Source organism: Periophthalmus magnuspinnatus, chromosome 1 (genome assembly GCF_009829125.3).
Source record: "Periophthalmus magnuspinnatus isolate fPerMag1 chromosome 1, fPerMag1.2.pri, whole genome shotgun sequence".
NCBI classification, from domain to species: Eukaryota; Metazoa; Chordata; class Actinopteri; order Gobiiformes; family Gobiidae; genus Periophthalmus; species Periophthalmus magnuspinnatus.
The window spans coordinates 206,394-230,813 of NC_047126.1; the positions used below are offsets into that span (position 1 = coordinate 206,394).

General features: G+C 46.7%; 2 protein-coding genes across 2 annotated transcripts; both read right to left on the reverse strand.

Annotated features, from left to right (window-relative positions):
• On the reverse strand, positions 1-23,212 carry kat14 (lysine acetyltransferase 14). The gene is made up of 12 exons (XM_055222394.1): positions 23,173-23,212; positions 22,232-22,443; positions 21,091-21,212; positions 18,827-18,948; positions 18,525-18,697; positions 7,950-8,324; positions 4,418-4,851; positions 3,753-3,860; positions 2,657-2,790; positions 2,336-2,511; positions 1,077-1,267; positions 1-334 (listed from the first exon to the last, which is right to left on the reverse strand). The coding sequence occupies exons 2-12, from the start codon at positions 22,440-22,442 to the stop codon at positions 161-163; spliced, it is 2,220 nt and encodes a 739-aa protein (XP_055078369.1). The 5' UTR covers position 22,443; positions 23,173-23,212; the 3' UTR covers positions 1-160.
• Positions 22,359-24,325, reverse strand: LOC117374929 (protein PET117 homolog, mitochondrial). Its single transcript, XM_033971166.2, has 3 exons — positions 24,145-24,325; positions 23,173-23,300; positions 22,359-22,443 (listed from the first exon to the last, which is right to left on the reverse strand). Exons 1-2 carry the CDS (start codon positions 24,238-24,240, stop codon positions 23,178-23,180), a joined length of 219 nt encoding a protein of 72 aa, XP_033827057.1. The 5' UTR covers positions 24,241-24,325; the 3' UTR covers positions 22,359-22,443; positions 23,173-23,177.
• Between the last annotated feature and the right edge of the window lie 95 nt (positions 24,326-24,420).

Consider the following 24,420-nt stretch of genomic DNA (forward strand, 5'->3'; position numbering starts at 1 on the left):
TACTGCTCAAACACTTTATTCAACTCAAATACTTCTCATTTGGAAAACATCTTAGAAATCAGGAAAAATATTTCAGATCTACACAAAGTTGAGTCCAGGTCCAGGTCCAGGCCAAGGCCCAGGTCCCGGTCCAGGTCCCGTCCCGTCCGCAGTGGCGTGCTCAGCGGCGCAGGCGCAGGAGGAAGGCGTGCCGGCACTCGCGGCTGTCCAGAGGGAAGTATTTATGGTAAAAGTCCAGGATGTACTCTTCAGCCCGGAACCCGAACTTCTGATACAAGAGCATGGCCGGGTTCGACGCAGACACATGGAGAGTGACGTCCTTACCCATGCACGTCTGTGGAGAGGAGAGCACAGGGGGTTAGACCTGGTCCAAACCTGCTGTAGACCGGGCTTAGTCTTTGTTTAGTCTTTGTTTAGACTTTGTTTAGACCTGGTTTAGACCTGGTTTAGACCTGGTTTAGTCCTGGTTTAGTCCTGGTTTAGACCTGGTTTAGTCCTGGTTTAGACCTGGTTTAGTCCTGGTTTAGTCCTGGTTTAGACCTGGTTTAGACCTGGTTTAGTCCTGGTTTAGACCTGGTTTAGACCTGGTTTAGTCCTGGTTTAGACCTCGTTTAGACCTCGTTTAGTCCTCGTGTAGTCCTCGTTTAGACCTTGTTTAGACCCCATTTAGTCCTCATTTAGACCTCGTTTAGACCTCATTTAGTCCTCGTTGAGACCTCATTTAGTCCTCGTTTAGACCTCACTTAGTCCTCGTTGAGACCTCATTTAGTCCTCATTTAGACCCCATTTAGTCCTCGTGTAGACCTCATTTAGTCCTCGTGTAGTCCTCATTTAGACCCCATTTAGACCTCGTGTAGACCTCACTTAGACCTCGTTTAGTCCTCGTGTAGACCTCATTTAGTCCTCGTTTAGACCTCAGTCCTCGTTGAGACCTCATTTAGTCCTCATTTAGACCCCATTTAGTCCTCGTGTAGTCCTCATTTAGTCCTCGTGTAGTCCTCATTTAGACCCCATTTAGACCTCGTGTAGACCTCACTTAGACCTCGTTTAGACCTCGTTTAGTCCTCGTGTCGTACCTGGATGAGGTGGTAGATCATAAACGTCCCGATGCCGGCGCGGCGCCACTCGGGATGCACCAGGAGGAAGGAGATGTACGCCTGGTTGTATTTCACGTCTGGGACCATGACCCCGAACCCCACCACCACCTTCTTATACAGCGCCACCACTGTGAAGTCGGGGTACTGCAGGCTCTCGCTCAGGTCCACTCCTGGAGGAAACAGCTTTAGTCAAACTCAAATCTCGTCTCTGTTTCAGAATAAAAGTCATAATTCTAAACAAAACTCTTGTAACTCATAACCACATTGTTTCTAACAAATGAAAACGACATAAACCAGACTCCTGCTCGTGACGGGGCGTGCGCTGTGCACACTGCTCCATCCAAACACATAAAAGAGGTTTAATAAACTCCGGGCTGAAGTTTTGAGTCTCAGGTTTGGAGCAGAAGCTCTGACAGAGTAAACCCTGAGTTTAGGAACAACTTTATCAATGGAGAGAACATTCACCGTGGGAACAGTAAACGAGGCGTCCATCTTAGAGCGCCGGGACGTCCTGGGACGGCATCAGGTTTAATATAAAGAAAACTCATTTTAGTCTGAAGATACAAACAGGCCCATAACTGGAACATTTAGAAGTATTATTTAAATACTTCATTAAATGTCCCAATGAAGATGTGCAGATCAGAGTTTTAAAAGGTTAAAACGAAATAAAATGGACTAAAGTCTGACACATTAATCTGACCACATGCTCCAGAGACCGTCCAATCAGAGCAGAGGCCGTCCAATCAGAGCAGAGACCGTCCAATCAGAGCAGAGACCGTCCAATCAGAGCAGAGACCGTCCAATCAGAGCAGAGACCGTCCAATCAGAGCAGAGACCGTCCAATCAGAGCAGAGACCGTCCAATCAGAGCAGAGACCGTCCAATCAGAGCAGAGACCGTCCAATCAGAGCAGAGACCGTCCAATCAGAGCAGAGACTGTCTCTCTCCCTGGTCAGGTTCACAGAGTTTTCACGGTGACTGACTCCAGGTTTAGATTCAGACTTTAACCCTGAAAAGAGTCAACTCAGAGTTTTCAGTTGAGTTGAGTCTGGACTAAACCTGCTTCTGTGATGACACGAGTATCATAGCAACCAGAGAGCCAATCAGGAGTGAGGCTGTTGAACGCCCCGCCCCAGATCTAGATGTGAGGGCGTGTGTGACTGGGCGTGTGTGTGGGCGTGTGTGTGTGGGCGGGCGTGTGTGAGTGGGCGTGGCTGAGTGGGCGTGGCTGGGTGGTACCGGGCCAGAAGGCGTCGTGGCACAGAGCGTTGAGCGTGGGGATGTGGCTCGGTCTGACGTAGCAGTAGTCGATGGGAGAGTCCGGCTCCGGGATCCAGTCCGGGTCTTTACGATGACCAAAGGCTCGGACCTCAGACAGTAACTGCAGCTTCAGCGGGCGGCTCTCGTAGTCCCGCCTGGACACAAGATGAGGCTTAGACCGGGCCTGAGACCGGGCCTGAGACCGGGCCTGAGACCGGGCCTCAGACCGGGCCTGAGACCGGGCCTGAGACCGGGCCTGAGACCGGGCCTGAGACAAGGGATGAGACCGGGCCTCAGTACCTGATGTAGGGCTTGAGGAGGCGGGCGGTGTAGGGGCTGCGGATGCTCTGGTTGTGGGCGGAGTCTGAGCCCATCACACGGTGAAAGAACGACACAGAGCTCAGCGTCTGGCGGTGTCGACTGCAGCCCGTGCTCTGCATACACACACACACACACACACACACAACGTTAGACCCGGTCCAGGTCTAGACCCGGTCCAGGTCTAGACCCGGTCCAGGTCTAGACCCGAGCAGCTCCATTACTGAAAACCTTTGATTCTTATTTTATTGCCTCGATGTTTTGTTTATAATAATTTAAACCACGAAACTGAAGAAACTGAAACTGAACAGTAAGAGAACACACACACACACACCCCTACACCCCAACACACACCTGTACACACACACACACCCCTACACCCCCCCCCCCCACACACACACACCTGTACACACACACACAGGAGACGAGGCTTCTTAACCCTATAGCGTCGGATCCTGTCGTCGGCGATAGCGCGCGGATGCGGACTTTCCAGCAGCGTAACTCCGCCCCCAGTCGTGCTCTCATGTAAATTCAAACGGCGTCTCAAAGCGGAGACACAGGGCTATTTAAATATTTTTCTGTCAGTTACAGTAATCTGCCTCTGTTGCTCCGCGAAGGTGACGAATGAGAGCGCGGGGCTGCGGGGATTTTCCCAGTCATTTATTCGATGCGTAAAAGAAAAAATATGGATGAAAGTGTAAAATAGAAGTAGATGTGTAAAAAAATGCAGTAAATTCTGATACTTCCTTTAATATGATTTTTATGGCTAACAAAAATATAAAAGTCTAGGTGACCTGTACTGGCCCATAGTGTGCTCAGTCCTTAAAGGGTTAACTTCTGAGCGTCACAGTCCATCAGAAGCTGAGCGGGGGCAGTTTGGAGTTTTGACCTCCTCCAAACGGCCCACAGTCTTTAGGGGCGGTCCTGCTTAGGCTCGACGGGACGGCGTGAGCGCAACATAACACGACTTTAACAATATTTCATATACCGTAAAAAAAGTGAACCGATCACTCGATTAATCAAAGTAAATAATCAATAGTTTACTCGATCACTAATAACTGAGCTCCTAAAGTCTCACCTGGAATCTGTCAAGGATCTGAGCATCGCCATTGGTCGCTCTGTGTGTGGCCCCGCCTACATGTGTGCTGTAGACTCCGCCCACCTGTGCACTGTACACTCCGCCCACCTGTCACAGGAAAAGCAGGTTAGACCTAGGAAGGACTAAACCAGGACTGAACCAGGTCTGAACCAGGACTGAACCAGGTCTGAACCAGGACTGAACCAGGACTGAACCAGGTCTGAACCAGGTCTGAACCAGGACTGAACCAGGACTGAACCAGGACTGAACCAGGACTGAACCAGGACTGAACCAGGTCCGAACCAGGACTGAACCAGGACCGAACCAGGACCGAACCAGGTCTGAACCTGGTCCGGTCCTGAGTCGGTCCTGGTGTGGTCCGGTCCTCTGTCAGCCCTGGGTCGGTCCAGTCCTCTGTCGGCCCTGGTCTGGTCCGGTCCTGGGTCGGTCCGGTCCTCGGTCGGTCCTGGTCTGGTCCAGTCCTGGTGTGGTCTGGTCCTGGGTCGGTCCAGTCCTCGGTCGGTCCTGGGTTGGTCCGGTCCTGGTCCGGTCCTCGGTCGGTCCTGGTCTGGTCCAGTCCTGGTGTGGTCTGGTCCTGGGTCGGTCCAGTCCTCTGTCGGCCCTGGTCTGGTCCGGTCCTCGGTCGGTCCTGGGTTGGTCCTCACCAGGCTCAGGGCGGTGCTGGCAGCTCGGTCCACGTCCAGCAGGGGGAGTCCTCTGCTCCTCTTCTCCTGTCGCACTAACAGCTTCCTGCGCAAACGTTTAGCGCTCGCCGTCACCGCTAAGGCTAACGGACATGCCTCCAGTCGCCGTAGTAACAGCCGCTCCTCATACGGACCAATGGGAAGGCAGCGTGCGCCGCCTGAAGCCCCACCCCCCGGAGTGGCCAGCTCCGACGGGGCCGTCTGTCTGCAGCGCTCATTAGTGTCATTGGCATCGTTAGCGCAGGGGGGCGTGTCCTCATCCTCGCTCTCTGCCTCACGTTTGATCGGCGCAGAGACAGGTGGGCGGGCCTTCTTTCGACCAATCAGAGCAGAGCTGGGCGGGACGTACTCCATCCCGGGATCGATGACGGACTCCGGCTCCGGCTCCTCGTCGTCTGAAATGAAAGACGAGAGAAATGTGATTTTATACATTTAAGATGACGTCACCTCTAATAAAACAACACGATTAAAGTTAAGTTAGTTTATTAAGTTATTATAAAAATAAAAACAAGACGATTATAAAAATAAAACAAGACGATTATTATAAATACAAAACAACATGATCATAAATATAAAACAACTCAATTATTATAAATATAAAAAACAACACGATTATTCCACCCATCCATTTTCTTCCTCTTATCCGGGGCCGGGTCGCGGGGGCAGCAGTCTAAGCAGGGACTCCCAGACTTCCCTCACCCCAGACACGTCCTCCAGCTCTCTCTCTGTTTATTCTCTTATGTAGATGAACAGCAGACTGTGTCCTGAGCTGTTCTCTCTGTTTATTCTCTTATGTAGATGAACAGCAGACTGTGTCCTGAGCTGTTCTCTCTCGTGTTGGTTCATTCTCTTCTGGAGTGTGTTTAGTTTCTCCAGTGTGACTCTCACTCTTCACACACATGAACACTTTACTGAACACTAAACTGGACACTTAACACCGGTCACCTTAAAGTCAAGTTTGCTCTGTTGTTCTGATGTTGTATATTTCTACCTCAATGACCATTTTATTTTTAAGCATATCTTTTAACTTTATGCATGCCCTTATTTGCATGTATAATAGCTATATTTCCATTTTATTTTAAATATTATTATTATTCAGTGTTTTATGTTGCACTTTATCACTGTAGATCAGGGGTCACCTTTTTTAACCTGAGAGTGACTTTATGTCACTGAGTCGTACGAAGGGCCAGTTTGAGACGCTCGTCTGAAATATCACACTCAGTTTGCCTTTAGTTCTACATTATTAATAATGATAAATGATAATCATCTGTGTGAACACACTGATCACGTTACAACACACTGATCACGTTACAACACACTGATCACGTTACAACACACTGATCACGTTACAACACACTGATCACGTTAATGATTTATCAAAATAATTATCAACAATGAGCGAGGAGAGAAACAGATCAGTATTTAGCACTTTAACTTTACTGATCTTAGTAACTGTTAAATTTCCAGATGACACTTCACTACATCTCAAAAGTGTCCCATTTTCACTATGACAAACCTTTTTAACAAACATAAATAATACACACTGCACCATGTTTCATAAAGTTATCAATTATGTAATGTTAAAGAAAAATAAGCTTACATATTTTTAAATAAATCTCGGTTGCGTTGTTTGACTTTTTCACCGGTGTCGTGAAAAAAGTCTGTTGTTTCCCCAAAGCTCCCGCAGGGAGTGCGCGTCCCCGCGGGGAGTGCGCGTTCCCCCCGGGGAGTGCGCGTCCCCGCGGGGAGTGCGCGTCCCCGCGGGGAGTGCGCGTCCCTGTGGGTAGTTAGTGTGGAGTTTTGTGAGACGTAGTGACGTGTCCCTCCACATTGTGTCTTTGTCTCCACAGTCGCTCCGCAGAGACGCACATGTTTCTTTTGTCTTAAATGGTTGTGAAAGTGATTCTCTTTATTTTCTTCCATGTTTTGGAGTCAAACTGCTTCATCCTCACAGAGGGAGCACTGGTTTTGTCACGTGCACAATACTGACCTTTGAAGTGAGGTCAAAGTTCACATTAACTTATCTAAACTTCACGTATAATGAACATATGTTTAAGATATTGTCATTTTTAAATCTATATAAACTCAAGGGTGATAAAAAAAAAAAGCAACAGAATAAAATTAAATTTTAGATGCAGCTCATTAGTGAGTTGTGCTGTTTTTAGAACCGTCTGCAGGCGACTCATGTGGGGCTCGGGGGCGACTCGCGTGGGGCTCGGGGGCGACTCGCGTGGGGCTCATGGGCGACATGGCGCCCGCGGGCACAGGGTTGGTGACCCCTGCTGTAGAGAGTTCCTAGTTTGTGAGTTGTGTTCACTGACAATGGCAATAAAAGTTTTCTTAGACACATTTCTTGGTTTGTGTTTCGGGGTTTTGTCCTTTGGTTGAACCACTTTTTGTCTTAGTGTCTGAGATTCTATTTCAAACCCCCAAACTGTCTGACGTTTTTCAGACACACCCGCAGTGTAGGGAATAGTTACACCTTTCCTTCTAGGTTAAGATTCCCTGTTTTTTGTCTCTCTTAGATCTATTGAAGGTCCATTTTGGACGTCCACACGCAGAGAGGGCTTTTTCCACGTGTTGTTCCTCCTTCACTTTTCCATCTGTGTTTGTGGCTTGAGCTCTGTGGTGTAGAGCAGTGGTCCCCAACCTTTTAATCCAGCTGCTTATTCTCCATGTGCCAAAGCAGTTTTGAAGGTTTCATTGCCTCATTTGCTTTTCCCTCGTGTCACACAGAGCGGACTCTGAGACTCACCTGTGGAGACAAACTCTGAGACTCACCTGTGGAGACACATACATGTTTAAGTGGGACTCTTGGTGTTGTCTGTTAAATGTATCTTTCTTTTTTCTTGGAGGATGTAGACTCCTCTTCTGGCTCCTCAGTTGTTCTTTTCCCCTTTGTTAAAAGCTCTCCAAACACTTTTGTTTTGTCTCATTTTCACTCGTTCGTGGCTCTACTTTTGTGCGTCGTGTCTGATGTGTTAAACCTGATACGTCATCGTGGAGACAAGAGCAGATCTATCAGCTATAATAAACTCACCGTTATATCAAATAGATTTCTGTGGGGATTTCCTCTCAGGATTTTCATTATACATCTACGGACGAGCTTATTAGTGCGTCATGAGGGACGGGTGAAAGTTACGTTGGAGAAGATGCGGTCGCTGATAAACGATTTACTGTTTTTGTGCGGCCCGGTGTTTGGGGACACTGCTGTAGAGCACAGATCACTCAGTGGATGGTGTGATGTTCTGACTTTGAACAAAGTCAGAAAATATTGTCTTAAAAAAATTGTTCTCTCATTATTTTGACATTTAGAAAATAAAAATAACTTTGTTAATCCTAACTGACCTAAAACAGTAAAGGTTTAGTCTGATTTAATGAGTGAGAAAAAAGTGCATCTTTTATATAGAGCTGTAAACTTCTGCTTTCAACTGTATAATCCCTAATGACACCAGCGCCCGCGGGGTCCCGCCCGGCGCCCGCGGGGTCTTACCGTGAAACAACGCCTGTGGAGGCATGGCGTCAGGGATGAGGTCGGCCTCGGACAGCAGGCTGGGAGAGGGGGAGGGGCTTGTGAGGGGCGTGCGGTCGGAGGAGCTGATGGAGGACAGGTCCATGAGTTCGGGTTTGTCCAGGGCGCCGCGTTTGGAAGGAGGCTTTGGGGCTTTGGGGGCGGGCTTTGGAGCTTTGGGGGCATGGTCTCTCTGGGTGGTGGGGGCGTGGCCTCTCTGGGCGCGGCGGATGTCTTTGGCCTCCTGAGTGCGGCTTCGTTTCTCCTTCAGCTGCATCGCCTTTTCCACCGGAGTGCTGCCCCCGCGCCTCCTCAGGCCCTCCACTGTGATGGTGGGGTCAGCACATGGCCTCACACCTGAGAGAGGTCAGAGAGCACACAGGGGTCACACAGAGGTCAGCACACAGCCTCACACCTGTACAGAGGTCAGAGAGCACACAGGGGTCACACAGAGGTCACACAGAGGTCAGCACACAGCCTCACATCTGTACAGAGGTCAGAGAGCACACAGGGGTCACACAGAGGTCACACAGAGGTCAGCACACAGCCTCACACTCTTGAGAAAAGACAAAGTAAATAAAACGGAAGGACATTTTAGAGATTCAGACACTGAATCACTCACTGCAGAAACCATCAAATATACAACACTGCACCTCTGCCCCGAAGACCCCGAGGAAGACCCCGAAAAAGACCCCGATAAAGGCCCCGACGAAGACCCCGATAAACTTTATTGATTGGGATGACCCAATGGAATTTTGTGTCAAATTTGGTAACATTTGGGAAAACTAAATTTTCGGTCCTCCATACAAATATATTAGATGTTCTGTAGGGGGCGCTATCGCGCCAATTTAGTTTCTATCATAATGAGTAGCTTTAGGCCCGAAAGTTTTACAACTGATTCGAATTTGAGCCAAATCGGACTTTGCATGCGCAAATGGGAGCAAATTTTGACTTTTGAAAATTGCAAAAATTCCGATGGAAATTTGCGGCTTTGTCGCACGGAAACCGTGAAAGGGATCATCATAAATTGAATAACTTTTGATGCCCCACTTGTCTAGATGATGTACAGTGATTTTCAGCCCTGCAGGTGAAGCGCCTTCAGAGGAGTTGATTAAAATGTGACATCAGCGAAAACGCTGACTTTACATTTTGGAATTTTCAATCCAAGATGGCCGACTTCCGGTGCGTCAGAGGGCGTGGCCATAATAATATAATTTTTTTGGCATCACTTGAAGAATGCGCGTACCGAATTTCGTGGCTCTATGGCAAAGTTGACGTCGGGACGTCTCCCATTGACGCAATGTATTTTGACTTTTGCAGGGGGCGCTGTCGCGCCATTTTTTATGCCCAATGATGCTTCGCCCATTGACTCAATGTTGACGCTGACGCAGCGCGAAGCGCTCATGTCCCCAAACACACTCCTGGCATCGAGCCCTATCCAAGCCCCCATGTCGCCATGGGCCATACTTGTTCCTGCTAAAATGAATGGAAAATATTCAGGGGGTTTTATGTGGTGCATCATTGGGCATAAAAAATGGCGCGACAGCGCCCCCTGCAAAAGTCAAAATACATTGCGTCAATGGGAGACGTCCCGACGTCAACTTTGGCGTAGAGCTACGAAATTTGGTACACACATTCTTCAAGTGATGCCAAACAAAAAATATTATCGCCACACCCTCTGACGCACCGGAAGTCGGCCATCTTGGATTTAAAATTCCAAAATGCCGACTCAGCGTTTTCGCTGATGCAGCATTTTAATCAACTCCTCTGAAGGCACTTCACCTGCAGGGCTGAAAATCACTGTACATCATCTAGACAAGTGGGGCATCAAAAGTTATTCAATTTATGATGATCCCTTTCACGGTTTCCGTGCGGCGAAGCCGCAAAATTCCATCGGAATTTTTGCAATTTTCAAAAGTCAAAATTTGCTCCCATTTGCGCATGCAAAGTCCGATTTGGCTCAAATTCGAATCAGTTGTAAAACTTTCGGGCCTAAAGCTACTCATTATGATAGAAACTAAATTGGCGCGATAGCGCCCCCTACAGAACATCTAATATATTTGTATGGAAGGCCGAAAATTTCGTTTTCCCAAATGTTACCAAATTTGACACAAAATTCCATTGGGTCATCCCAATCAATAAAGTCAATCAGACCTATGTCGTTTTATGGACTGTGTTGCCGTGGTGATGCACCAAACTGCCAATGTTATCCTAATGGGAAACCTCCCAATTTTTCCCATTCATGGAAAAAATATTAGTTTCATGGAATAATATGAAATTTGGCACCATGACTCTTCATGTCATCCTGATCAAAAAAGTCAATCACACCCATGTCATATTTTTGACTGGGTTGCCATGGCGATGCGCGAAAGCGCCCATGTTATCCTAATGGGAAAATTTCCAAATTTTCGTACATTTTAAAGTCTTATAACGACTTATTCGCTTCATTGAGGAATGTGAAATTTGGCACAGTGATTCTTCAGGTCAACCCCATCAAAAAAGTCCGGGGGCCAAGTTTGTATTTTGCACGGTGTTGCCATGGCGATGCCTGCAAAACCGATGTTTTTGCATTTTGTGCATCAGCACTTCCAATGTGTTTTGACTTGTTTGGTGACAAGTGCAGCCCAAAGCCGCAATAAAAAAGGGACAAGTGGCGCGTTAGCGCCACCCCCAGGGCGTGCCGGGTCGGCCGAGTGCGAAGCACGGCCCGCGAGGGCCGTTCGATGCCGCTTGCGGCTTTAATTGTTTTTTGTTTTTGTTTGTTTTTTACCATCACATTAAAACTCGGATCTGGCCCATGAGGGTTGTGAAAAGCTCTTAGAAACACATTGCAATTAATAATTAGGATGTTCAGACTGCATGAAGTAAGTGAGGAATAACTTTCAACCTCTGCAAGCCGTTAAAAATGTATTATTTCGACAGACAGTCAAAATCTGGTACAGTGCCTTTAACATCATGATGAGACAAGTTAATGGTGTACCCACCACCAGAAAAGTGACATACTGCACTTTTAACTCTTCTATTACTCTTTACCATCACATTATATTTGAGTTGAATTTTCCACAAACAAAAGAATACAACATTTTGACAAACAACTCCAAAGACTTGATGGACTGGCTAGAGGTTGGAGACTGGAGATAGGAAAGTGCGCTGAAAGTACTTGTGCCGATAATGGATGAGTTCAGCAGCAGAAAGCACAATAGCGCGCAGAGTAAAAGCTGCTATATTTAGAGAGAAAGAATGGCTTTGAATGGACCGGCTAGAGTGCAGGCTTTACAATAGGAGCTAACATTAACCCAGTCAAACAGCTCTTGAACTCAGGTGAGACGCTATCAGGCTAAGCTAAAGTCCTCAGACATCGAGGCGACCCAGGTTGGTAAACGCAAGACTAACAGTGTAGCAACAACCTGACCTGTTGGAGACTTAAAATATGCTAGCCATTTTCTGTCTGTACTTCACCACAGCTACAACATTCATTCTTTGGGGGGAGATTTTAATACTATATATATACTTATATACTACAACAGAGCAAAGCCGTTGTGGTGGACATTGCAGTACCAAGTGAGAAATACCAGAGGCTCAAAGAATAACTGGAGAAGGCCTGGAAGGTGACGGCATCAATGGTGTCCGTGGTCATCGGAGCACTCGGGTCACGTCAATGACCAACAAGTTTATGATTTTGTATTTTTGTATTTTTTATTGCCAATTTTAATTAGAACAATTTGTAGAGAAGATGGGATCACACTTGACTAGCTACCACCTACTAGCTACTCCTGGACGAATGGGGGATTACAGCGGCTCACTTTACTTCAATAACAGTGTAATAAACATATTACCCTGCTATTCCTGTGCTGTAAAGTGGCCTGTGTAATCAAATATGGTTGTGTCTGAACCTTCTTCTCATCTTCTTAAATACTTACTCATTATATTTTCCTGAGTTCTTAAGTTTCCTTCAGATGAAGGAAACTTAAGAACCTGAAGGAAACTTAAAAACCTACAACCCTAAAGAATTATGGGGAGTACAACGGCTCCAGCAATGATGACACATAACTGAGAGCAGTCTGTCCTGCTCGAAAACCACCAAATGCCACTGTCTTCAAACATCCCAAAAAGGAGCAGGAGCTGCTCAGGCTAGAACAGGCAAAATCTGAGTCCTGGGGTACAATGTCGTCTGGAATGTCGATGACAATGTAAGTGTGACAATGTAGTGTGACAGTGAGAGTTGAGCACACATAAATATTTAGAATAAATTAATCAACAAATTGTTTACAGACAGCATGCTAAATAAAAGTCAACTTCAAGTTTATGATTTTGTATTTTTGTATTTTTTATTGCCAATTTTAATTAGAACAATTTGTAGAGAAGATGGGATCACACTTGACTAGCTACCACCTACTAGCTACTCCTGGACGAATGGGGGATTACAGCGGCTCACTTTACTTCAATAACAGTGTAATAAACATATTACCCTGCTATTCCTGTGCTGTAAAGTGGCCTGTGTAATCAAATATGGTTGTGTCTGAACCTTCTTCTCATCTTCTTAAATACTTACTCATTATATTTTCCTGAGTTCTTAAGTTTCTTTCAGATGAAGGAAACTTAAGAACCTGAAGGAAACTTAAGAACTCAGGTTCTTAAGTTTCCTTCAGATGAACCATTTTAATTAGAACAATTAAAATTGTTCATCTTAAGTTTCCTTAAGTTTCCTTCAGATGAAGGAAACTTAAAAACCTACAACCCTAAAGAATTATGGGGAGTACAACGGCTCCAGCAATGATGACACATAACTGAGAGCAGTCTGTCCTGCTCGAAAACCACCAAATGCCACTGTCTTCAAATATCCCAAAAAGGAGCAGGAGCTGCTCAGGCTAGAACTGGCAAAATCTGAGTCCTGGGGTACAATGTCGTCTGGAATGTCGATGACAATGTACTCTGGCCTGTCTTCTTTTGCATTTGACGCTTCCCAAATCGGATCAGGATCTTCAAAGCCTGTGACGTCGATGCGGTGTTCAGACTTCTCTGACTGGATGTTCTCCTTGTTGTTCATCTGAGTCTCTAGAATAGCTGGGTTCAAACACTGAGGTATTTGGGGGACACTTGTTTCTCCTACATTAAGTGGTTCATTCCAAACTGGATCTTCAAGGTCCAAATTGAAAAACCCATCGACGTACTTGACAGGTTGCATGTTTTCCTCGTTGTCCATTGGAGTCTCTAGAATACCCTGGTTGAAACACTTTGTGTTGTCTATGTGCTCCAGTGTTTGGGTGGGTCTTATTGCTTCCTCCTCATCTCGGAGCGGCTCTGGTACATGTTGTGGGCCAAGGCCAAAATAGAAAAACCCATTGATGTACTTGACAGGTTGCATGTTTTCCTCGTTGTCCATTGGAGTCTCTAGAATACCCTGGTTGAAACACTTTGTGTTGTCTATGTGCTCCAGTGTTTGGGTGGGTCTTATTGCTTCCTCCTCATCTCGGAGCGGCTCTGGTACATGTTGTGGGACGTGTGGACTGGGCTGTTCAGGAGGGCTCAAATCAGACACAGTGTTGGACCCTTTAAGAGCTAAGGCCATGAGGCCACGAGCGTTCTCACTGTATTCACTGTCATCACCGATTAGATGTTCCATCGTCACAAAGGGGTGATGGAGTGCCTCCTTGGGAGTGATTCTCATCTCATGGTCCAGGTCCAGAAGTCTCTTTATGAAATCAGCAAAGGCCAATCTGTCTCTGTGCTCTGGGTCTCCCGTTCTTGTATGAGACCCCTGAAAAACACTGTCTAAAGAGCTGAATTTTCCAGCTAGACAATCTGAGACCATGGGCATGTCTTTTCTCTGTCTGCCATAGTACTCATCTAAGGTTTTAAGTCTCCACTGTGTGAAGTCACCTGAAGGGCTTACAAAGTAATCTAAAGACAGATGTGCTTTTTGGAGCACTTTTTCGCTTGGAAGTCCTAACAGTTCGACGATGGTCCTGAGATTGTCGTATTCTGAGTGTTCACTGAAAAGACAGTCGCCTGTGAAACACTCTGCCAGAGTGCAGCCTAGAGACCACATGTCCACAGCCTCAGTGACGTCGCAGCCTAGAGTGATCTCTGGAGCTTGGTATGGAAAAGGCTGCCCTATGTCCATGAAGCCCATCGTGTCTGCATAACCAGCAAGGCCAAAGTCAATGAGTTTGACTTTAAAAGGCTGCTTACTGTGGTTCACCAGCATGATGTTGTCTGGCTTTAGGTCTGCATGAATGATCCCAGCCGTCTTGAGACCGTCAAAGGCCACCAGGAGCTGCTGTGCCACTGGACGGAGCTCACACAAAGACAATAGCTCTTCTCTCATGTTCATAAAGTCGACCAGGCTCCTGTCTAATGTTTCAAATACCATGCATTCGGAGTCCTGTTCCACAAAGTATTCAATGAACCTGACAATATTGTACTTGTCTGGTTGTAAGAGGCGCAACTCCTCCAAGATCTTAACTTCGTCTTCGAGACTGCTATCGGCGTTCTTCAGGGTTTTAACTGCCACGACCTCTAAAGTCTGAGGGTGAAAGCATCTAGTGACTGTACCAAAAGTCCCTTCCCCAAGTACATCCAAGACGATGTACTCCCCTAACTTAAACGGGGTTTGATCTGGTCTGGAGGAATTTCCTGAAGCCATTTCAGTATGTATTTAGGTTGGTCAAAAAATTAGATATCTAAGCAACAGAAGAGCAATACACGAACAATACACGAACAATACACGAACAATACACGAACAATACACGAACAATACAAGAGCAATACACGAACAATACACAAACAATACACGAATAATACACGAACAATACAAGAGCAATACAAGAGCAATACACGAGCACTTGAAAATTGAATTGAAGAATTGAATTGACTTTGTTGTGACCGTTGAGTTTGATCTAACAAGTACTACAAATCGATTGCTTTGTGTCAAAGAATCAATTTGTGTCAAAGAATCGCTTTGTCAAAGGATTTCTTTGTCACCGTTGCCATGGTGACGAGAACTGTTACTGGTTGCTAGGTGAGTGTCCTAGAGCTGGTCACATGACTTCATGACAACATTATAGAATGCCTCATTTAAATGTGAGCTGGAGAACAGTCAGGATTCTATGGTAGAATTTGCTGTTTAAAGTGACTGTACCTAGTTTTCATATAATTGAGCTAAATCTGTCTTGCTCATTACAGATATATTGTAAACCACAACATCACAAGGGGAGACTGAACATTTTGAGCATTGGATATGTAGACAGACTAATAAACCAGTTTTTTGTTTTTTGTTTTTGTGGGTTTTTTTTATGAAGTAACAACATTATAACATGGCTTAAAGCTCACAAGAATAGAATCAATTTTGTGTAGTACAGGATCTTATATTATAGGACCCAATATATTCTTAGACAAACATAAATTTGGGCAATATGTACATGGTGAATGGTCCGAAACCTTCTATTCTGATGTTATTGTTTTGCCTGGGATTAATTTCTGGTCAATGCACACATTAAAGCAGTATAGATTTATTTTATGACAGTTATGCCTTTTAATTTACCTTTTCGCGGGCTGCATAAAATGACGTGTAGGTTGATGGGGAGAACCTGGGGGAAACCCACCTAGACACAAGGACAATAAACTGCACAGAAAGGCCTGGACCAATCAGGAATCCAACCCAGAACGGTGCAAGACACTCAGTCACCATGCCTCTGAAATGGGATGCTCAGAATGCTTAAGATAAGTGAGGAATAATCACTGCAAACCATTTAAAATGAACTAGTCCTGTTGTCTGTTTACTGCCTGCATACAAACAGCAGTCACAACACCAGGACACAGCACCGCACGGCCAATCTGTCAAATAAAAGCCCACACATTCTAATCGCTGGTTAAATGCTCGGCTGTTTACAGACAACTGTGTAGTGACTCATAATTGTCCACAGAGACGCACTTGTAATTAGTTGTCACTTGACATCTTTATTGTCAGCTGAAGGTTTAGTGAACGGACGTGTGGTGCAACAACAGCAGTCAGGGCATTTCAGATCTTTGGAAACATTACAAGGGGAATTGTGATTGTGTTTACATGTGATGTGTGCCTCAGGTCAGTGGTGGAACGCCAAAATCAATGTATTAGTCACTTTAACGTCTTATCTTAATAACTCTGGACCAGTGCAAACTATTTAAAATGACCTAGTCACATTTTTCATATTTTTTTGAAGATGGTAAAAATCTGATATTAATAAAACTTGTATTTATTTATTTATATTTAAATTTTTTCTATACTAAATGGTAATATACAATGTTAAGGAAGGACAGATGTCATCAAATGACAAATTAAAGTCACATTAAGTAACTTTTTAGCCAAAAATAAGAGCACATTTTTTCATTTTGGTTGTCTTTATTCCACTGAAAACCTTGTGGTCAGCAGACTTGCATCTCCACAAACCTGATCCTGGATGAGGACGAACTCCTTCCTTTTCCTTTGGCTTTAATTTTCCACAACAACGTATAAATGTATCTCCATTGAAAATGCTCCCGAGCAAAACGCTCCCGAGCAAAACGCTCCCGAGCAAAACGCTCCCGAGCAAAACGCTCCCGAGCAAAACGCTCCCGAGCATGGTTGGACTTAGGCCCGAGCCCCTACAGGGCGTAGGGCCTAATGCTTCCGCAACGATGAGTGCATGGGCCAAGCCCATGCACTCATCGTTGCAGACTGTCTGTGGCAGCACCGCCCCCTGCACAGACTCCTGTATCCAAGCCCCCATGCCGCAGACATGGGACATCTTTATTACTGCTAAAATGAATGGAAGTCAATGGGAGGTCAATGGCGGACCCCGACGCCATGGCGAATGACGAGCGCGTTAGCGATCGTCATTCGCCATTGACCCCACGGTGACGTGGGGAAAGTCGAGAGCTTTCAAAAAACGTATAATATGTCATTCTAATGTTATCGGATATATTGTTTTTGCTAAAAATATTATTATATTTCTTCTGCTCTTTGAGCAGTAATTTAACCCCCTGAACTTTTTCAAAAACTCACCAAATTTTGCCCATAATTCAGGTCTGGTGAAAATTTTATTTTTTTATGTGGTGCATCATTGGACATAAAAAAAAATGGGCTGAAAATCACTGTACATCATCTAGACAAGTGGGGCATCAAAAGTTATTCAATTTATGATGATCCCTTTCACGGTTTCCGTGCGGCGAAGCCGCAAAATTCCATCGGAATTTTTGCAATTTTCAAAAGTCAAAATTTGCTCCCATTTGCGCATGCAAAGTCCGATTTGGCTCAAATTCGAATCAGTTGTAAAACTTTCGGGCCTAAAGCTACTCATTATGATAGAAACTAAATTGGCGCGATAGCGCCCCCTACAGAACATCTAATATATTTGTATGGAAGGCCGAAAATTTCGTTTTCCCAAATGTTACCAAATTTGACACAAAATTCCATTGGGTCATCCCAATCAATAAAGTCAATCAGACCTATGTCGTTTTATGGACTGTGTTGCCGTGGTGATGCACCAAACTGCCAATGTTATCCTAATGGGAATCCTCCCAATTTTTCCCATTCATGGAAAAAATATTAGTTTCATGGAATAATGTGAAATTTGGCACCGTGACTCTTCATGTCATCCTGATCAAAAAAGTCAATCACACCCATGTCATATTTTTCACTGGGTTGCCATGGCGATGCGCGAAAGCACCCATGTTATCCTAATGGGAAAATTTCCAAATTTTCGTACATTTTAAAGTCTTATAACGACTTATTCGCTTCATTGAGGAATGTGAAATTTGGCACAGTGATTCTTCAGGTCAACCCCATCAAAAAAGTCTGGGGGACAAGTTTGTATTTTGCACGGTGTTGCCATGGCGATGCCTGGAAAACCTATGTTTTTGCATTTTGTGCATTAGCACTTCCAATGTGTTTTGACTTGTTTGGTGAAAAGTGCAGCCCAAAGTCGCAATAAAAAAGGGACAAGTGGCGCATCAGCGCCACCCACAGGGAGTGCCAGGTCGGCCAAGTGCGAAGCATGGCCCGCGAGGGCCGTTCGATGCTGCTTGCGGCTTTAATCTATTTTTGGTTTTGACGAGTATTAATGACGCCCTGGCTTCAAAAATACAATGTGTGAAGCCTCCTCTTTATTGTAATATATATGTGTCAACAAAACTGAAAGAAAATAGTTAAAGGGCCAATTTTACACTCTCTCTCGCACAAACAGAAGTTTCACAGAGCGCTGAATAATTTGTCACGGACATTCAGGACTAGCATTAGCATCATCCTAAAATCAGTACATTTTGAAAATTTTGCTGCAGTTGAAAAAAATACTTTTTTCAACTGCAGCAGCTCTTAAAAAACACCCAATTCCACTGGAAAACCGCGTACCTGGCAACACCTTATCCCCTCTCCAAAGCTGCAACAGAGGGGGTGCCACAGGGCTCCATCCTCGGGCCTCTGCTTTTTAATCTGAACATAAAGAACCTCCCCTCAGCGTGTGTGACGTCAAGAGAAAGACGTACACTAGAACAAAAAGTGAGGCTGAGTGGGTAAAGTCTATGTAAACTGCAGAGTCTTGCCTTTGCTCTTGGGGGCGCTCTTGTCTGCCTCGGGCCTCAGGGTGGGGGGACGGTTATGGACCAGCTTCCACCATCCAGGCTCTCCGAACTCCTGCGCTCCCGACCGGAAGAAGGCCGGGCTCCCGACGGACAAGCAGCCCGCCACCGTGCTCCACCACGTCGACGTCCTCTTCCTGAGACAGAGACGGTTTAACGAGGATCATAACCAGACAACCGAGGATCTAAGGAGGATCATAACCGGTCTAGAGAAGAATCATAACCGGTCTAGAGAAGAATCATAACCGGTCTTGGGGGGGTCTGACCTGGTTCCCAGCAGAAAGGTCCAGTGGCGTCCGATGAAGGCGCAGATGTCCTCCTTCCACCTGAAGTACCCCTGACGCCCGCTGCCCTCCAGAGACAGGTTATACATGGCCAACATGACCACCTGAGACAGTGAGACAGGTGAGACGGGTGAGACAGGAGAGACAGGTTATACATGGCCAACATCACCACCTGAGACAGAGACAGTGAGACAGGTGAGACAGGTTATACATGGCCAACATGACCACCTGAGACAGAGACAGTGAGACGGGTGAGACAGGAGAGACAGGTTATACATGGCCAACATCACCACCTGAGACAGTGAGACAGGTGAGACAGGTTATACATGGCCAACATGACCACCTGAGACAGAGACAGTGAGACGGGTGAGACAGGAGAGACAGGTTATACATGGCCAACATCACCACCTGAGACAGTGAGACAGGTGAGACAGGAGAGACAGGTTATACATGGCCAACATCACCACCTGAGACAGTGAGACAGGTGAGACAGGAGAGACAGGTTATACATGGCCAACATCACCACCTGAGACAGTGAGACAGGTGAGACGGGTGAGACAGGAGAGACAGGTTATACATGGCCAACATCACCACCTGAGACAGAGACAGTGAGACAGGTGAGACTGGTGAGACAGGAGAGACAGGTTATACATGGCCAACATCACCACCTGAGACAGAGACAGTGAGACAGGTGAGACAGGTTATACATGGCCAACATGACCACCTGAGACAGAGACAGTGAGACGGGTGAGACAGGAGAGACAGGTTATACATGGCCAACATCACCACCTGAGACAGAGACAGTGAGATAGGTGAGACGGGTGAGACAGGAGAGACAGGTTATACATGGCCAACATGACCACCTGAGACAGAGACAGTGAGACAGGTGAGACGGGTGAGACAGGAGAGACAGGTTATACATGGCCAACATCACCACCTGAGACAGAGACAGTGAGACAGGTGAGACGGGTGAGACAGGAGAGACAGGTTATACATGGCCAACATGACCACCTGAGACAGAGACAGTGAGACAGGTGAGACGGGTGAGACAGGTGAGACGGGTTATACATGGCCAACATGACCACCTGAGACAGAGACAGTGAGACGGGTGAGACAGGTTATACATGGCCAACATCACCACCTGAGACAGAGACAGTGAGACAGGTGAGACGGGTGAGACAGGAGAGACAGGTTATACATGGCCAACATCACCACCTGAGACAGAGACAGTGAGACAGGTTATACATGGCCAACATGACCACCTGAGACAGAGACAGTGAGACAGGTGAGACGGGTTATACATGGCCAACATGACCACCTGAGACAGAGACAGTGAGACAGGTGAGACGGGTGAGACAGGAGAGACAGGTTATACATGGCCAACATCACCACCTGAGACAGAGACAGTGAGACAGGTGAGACGGGTGAGACAGGTTATACATGGCCAACATCACCACCTGAGACAGAGACAGTTAGACTGGTGAGACAGGTTATACATGGCCACCATCACCACCTGAGACAGAGACAGTGAGACGGGTGAGACAGGTTATACATGGCCAACATCACCACCTGAGACAGAGACAGTGAGACAGGAGAGAGAGGAGAGACAGGTGAGACAGGAGAGGGAGGAGAGACAGGAGAGACAGGTGAGAGAGGAGAAGGAGGAGAGACAGGAGAGACAGGAGAGAGAGGAGAGACAGGAGAGAGAGGAGAGACAGGTGAGACAGGAGAGGGAGGAGAGACAGGAGACACAGGTCAGAGAGGTGGGAGGTGAGACAGGAGAGAGAGGAGAGAGACAGTACCTGACAGTAGGGAAGTAACGATATCCAAATCTCACAATACAAACTGTACAGTACAATATTATTCTGGTATGAACCTGATGATTTTTGTTGTTATTTGTTGTGATATTTGTTATTTGTTGTGATATTTGTTATTTGTTGTGATATTTGTTATTTGTTGTGATATTGTGAGAGCGTTCATGTTTTATAGAAGAGCTCATTATATTGAGCTCATGTTTGCAATAATGAGCAGAACATTTTTCGATGCCTTTTTAAAGTGCAAAAAAACAATTTATGTTAAGAACAACTGCACTGATGTCTTACTCGGGACCTGCACTGATGTCTTACTCGGGACCTGCAGTGGCGTCTTACTCGGGACCTGCAGTGACGTCTTACTCGGGACCTGCAGTGACGTCTTACTCGGGACCTGCAGTGACGTCTTACTCGGGACCTGCAGTGACGTCTTACCTGTTGCCAGGTGAGCCTCATCCGTTCGAAACTCTCTCGTTCGTCGTCTGAACACTCGCTGCAGATGAACTTGAAGAAGTTGTCGCCTTTGAGGAAACTCGGGGCATCTCCTCTGAGATGAGCTGAGCACAGGACACAGGAAACACACATGAAACACACAAAACACACACGAAACACACAAAACACACACGAAACACACACGAAACACACAAAACACACATGAAACACACAAAACACACACGAAACACACAAAACACACACGAAACACACACGAAACACACACGAAACACACAAAACACACATGAAACACACAAAACACACATGAAACACACAAAACACACATGAAACACACAAAACACACACGAAACACACATGAAACACACAAAACACACATGAAACACACAAAACACACATGAAACACACAAAACACACACGAAACACACATGAAACACAATGTTCATATCTTGGTCACTGAGCACAATAGAGGAATTAAAACCCCAGGGCACAAGGTTAAAACCAACATTTTAAAGTCAGAGTGAGTCTGACAACAGCAGGTACAGAGAGAGGGGAAAGATTTTCATCAGAAAATGAACTGGAGCCAGAGTCGATGGAGCAGGAAGTGCACCCATGATCACTTCCTGTTTGGAACACGGTGGCTTTTATATATTCAGTCTATGGTAAAGATCCACAGATGTTTAACCAGGTCTACATCAGTCATGCCAATCTTAGCCTGACGATATTTTTATGAAATTTTGTGTGAGCTCTGGCTTCATTTATGTGAAACAGAACTTTAAAAACCCACAGCAGCCAATCAGCCTGGTTCAGGCTGACCTCTGACCTCAGCCTGACCTGTGACCTCAGACTGACCTGTGACCTCACACTGACCTCAGACTGACCTGTGACCTCAGACTGACCTGTGACCTCAGACTGACCTGTGACCTCAGACTGATCTGTGACCTCAGACTGATCTGTGACCTCAGACTGACCTCAGACTGACCTGTGACCTCAGACTGATCTGTGACCTCAGACTGACCTGTGACCTCAGACTGATCTGTGACCTCAGACTGACCTGTGACCTCAGACTGACCTGTGACTTCAGACTGACCTGTGACCTCAGACTGATCTGTGACCTCAGACTGACCTGTGGTGATCCACTTGTGGCAGCGCTCGCAGCAGAAGCCCATCTCCTGGTCCAAGTCCTGGTCTTGGTCCGGATCCTGGTCCGGTCCCTGGTCCTGGTCCACGTCAGAGACCACAGAGTCCCCGCTCTGGTCCTGGGACAGATCCACAGAGTCTGACTCCACCATGAGGAGAGTCTCACCCTCCACCTCCCCCTCCTCCAACCCGTCCATCCTGAAACACACAGACTTGGATTAGTCCTGGTCCAAACCTGGTTCAGAACTGGTCCTGGTTTAGTCCTGCTTTAGTCCTGGTTCTTGTTCAGACTTTGGAGAAGATCGTACGGGCAATAAGTGTCTTCAGCGTTTAAAGTGAGGTGCCTCGTTTGATGGTTTGACCCTGGAGGGTACTAGTTCCCAGAGGGGACCAGCATGGCACAAATTGCTTTAGCTGCACAAGAATCACATTCAAGACGGCAAAAACCAGCTATACACAGAATATGATTTCTCTAACCCTGCGCCACTCACTTACAAAGATCAAACTCTAGTATTTCCAGGTCAAATGGTGTAAAGGAGCAGAGCAGTCAAATAAATGCAGAAGAAACAGACGATAAACCAGAAGAGGTTTTGTGTTTACGCTAGCTTTAGCTTTAGCCGCGTCTCAAAGCGACACAAACTGAATTATTAAACATCTTTTTGTGAATCGCTGAGATCAGCCTCATGATTCAGAGTATAATTATTTTAATAACGTTCTGTTTGGGTGACGTCAGTGTCTTAGAGCAAAGTCCTGCCCCTGGATCCAGAGCCTGGAGCAGAGACACAACTGGGCTGGAGGGAGCCGCTCCACAGAGCCGCTCCACAGAGCCGCTCCACAGTCCAAGAGGACCGTGCCAGTGGAAATTAGGCTGATTAGTCCTGGTCCAGACCTGGGTCAGTCCTGGTTTAGTCCTTTCCTGGTTCAAACCTGGTTTAGTCCCGGTCCTGGTCTTGCTGCAGGACTCGGGTCAGTTCTCTTTGTTCTTTTAGACGTTGAAGGTTTTCTTCTCTCCTCTGGAGCCGCTCCAGGTCCCTCAGCACACCCTCATGGAGGCGCTATAGAGCACACACACGTTAGAGCCTGATGGAGGCGCTATAGAGCACACACACGCCTTAGAGCCTGATGGAGGCGCTATAGAGCACACACACACACGTAGAATCCACAGGACGCTGGACCTGATGCACAGATCTGACCTGGTCGTCGTTGTCCAGGTGAACAAACAGCTCCACTTTAAACATGTTAGTTATTCCGAGGTAACACACTGTTTATCTGCTAAGTAAACATTAGCTTAGCCTTATTAGCCCCTTTAGCCAGTTACCCAACTCAGTTAGCCTTGTTAGCCCATATTAGCTCCTTTTAGCCCCTGGTTGCTCCTCTATGCTCCTCTTAGCCCCTGTTAGTCTCTCTTAGCCCCTGTTAGCCCCTGTTAGCCTCTCTTTGCCCCTGTTAGCCTCTCTTTGCCCCTGTTAGCCGCTCTTTGCCCCTGTTAGCCGCTCTTTGCCCCTGTTAGCCTCTCTTTGCCCCTGTTAGCCGCTCTTAGCCCCTGTTAGCCTCTCTTTGCCCCTGTTAGCCGCTCTTAGCCCCTGTTAGCCGCTCTTAGCCCCTGTTAGCCTCTCTTAGCCCCTGTTAGCCTCTCTTAGCCCCTGTTAGCCCCTGTTAGCCTCTCTTAGCCCCTGTTAGCCTCTCTTAGCCCCTGTTAGCCTCTCTTAGCCCCTGTTAGCCTCTCTTTGCCCCTGTTAGCCGCTCTTAGCCCCTGTTAGCCTCTCTTAGCCCCTGTTAGCCTCTCTTAGCCCCTGTTAGCCTCTCTTAGCCCCTGTTAGCCCCTGTTAGCCTCTCTTAGCCCCTGTTAGCCCCTGTTAGCCCCTGTTAGCCTCTCTTAGCCCCTCTCTCCGCTCGTACCTCTCGGTCCCAGGCCTGTTTCACGTGCACGGCGGTCACGGTGCTTAGGGTCAGGACCACGGAGACTCCCAGCACCACTCTGGAGGCTGTAGACATCCCCGTGTCCTCTGTCTCAGCCCGTGTCCTCCTCTGTCTCAGCCCGTGTCCTCCTCTGTCTCCACACACAGGGACCAACTGTGTTTTAAACAGGCATCCGCCAGGCCTGCCCTGAAGGACCCCAGTGTGACGCGCTAAAGTGACTATTTACTTTGTGTGTGTGTGTGTGTGTGTGTGTAT

What these genes read in the sequence shown, in the direction of transcription:
- LOC117374929 (XM_033971166.2), bottom strand. Translation starts at nt 24,240, where the DNA reads ATGTCTACAGCCTCCAGAGTGGTGCTGGGAGTCTCCGTGGTCCTGACC. An exon ending in AACAGGCCTGGGACCGAGAG is followed by an intron (nt 23,301 to 24,144) that starts GTACGAGCGGAG and finishes TGTGCTCTATAG; the next exon opens with CGCCTCCATGAGGGTGTGCT.
- kat14 (XM_055222394.1), bottom strand. Translation starts at nt 22,442, where the DNA reads ATGGACGGGTTGGAGGAGGGGGAGGTGGAGGGTGAGACTCTCCTCATG. An exon ending in CTCCTCAAGCCCTACATCAG is followed by an intron (nt 2,512 to 2,656) that starts GTACTGAGGCCC and finishes TCTTGTGTCCAG; the next exon opens with GCGGGACTACGAGAGCCGCC. An exon ending in CCACGACGCCTTCTGGCCCG is followed by an intron (nt 1,268 to 2,335) that starts GTACCACCCAGC and finishes TGTTTCCTCCAG; the next exon opens with GAGTGGACCTGAGCGAGAGC.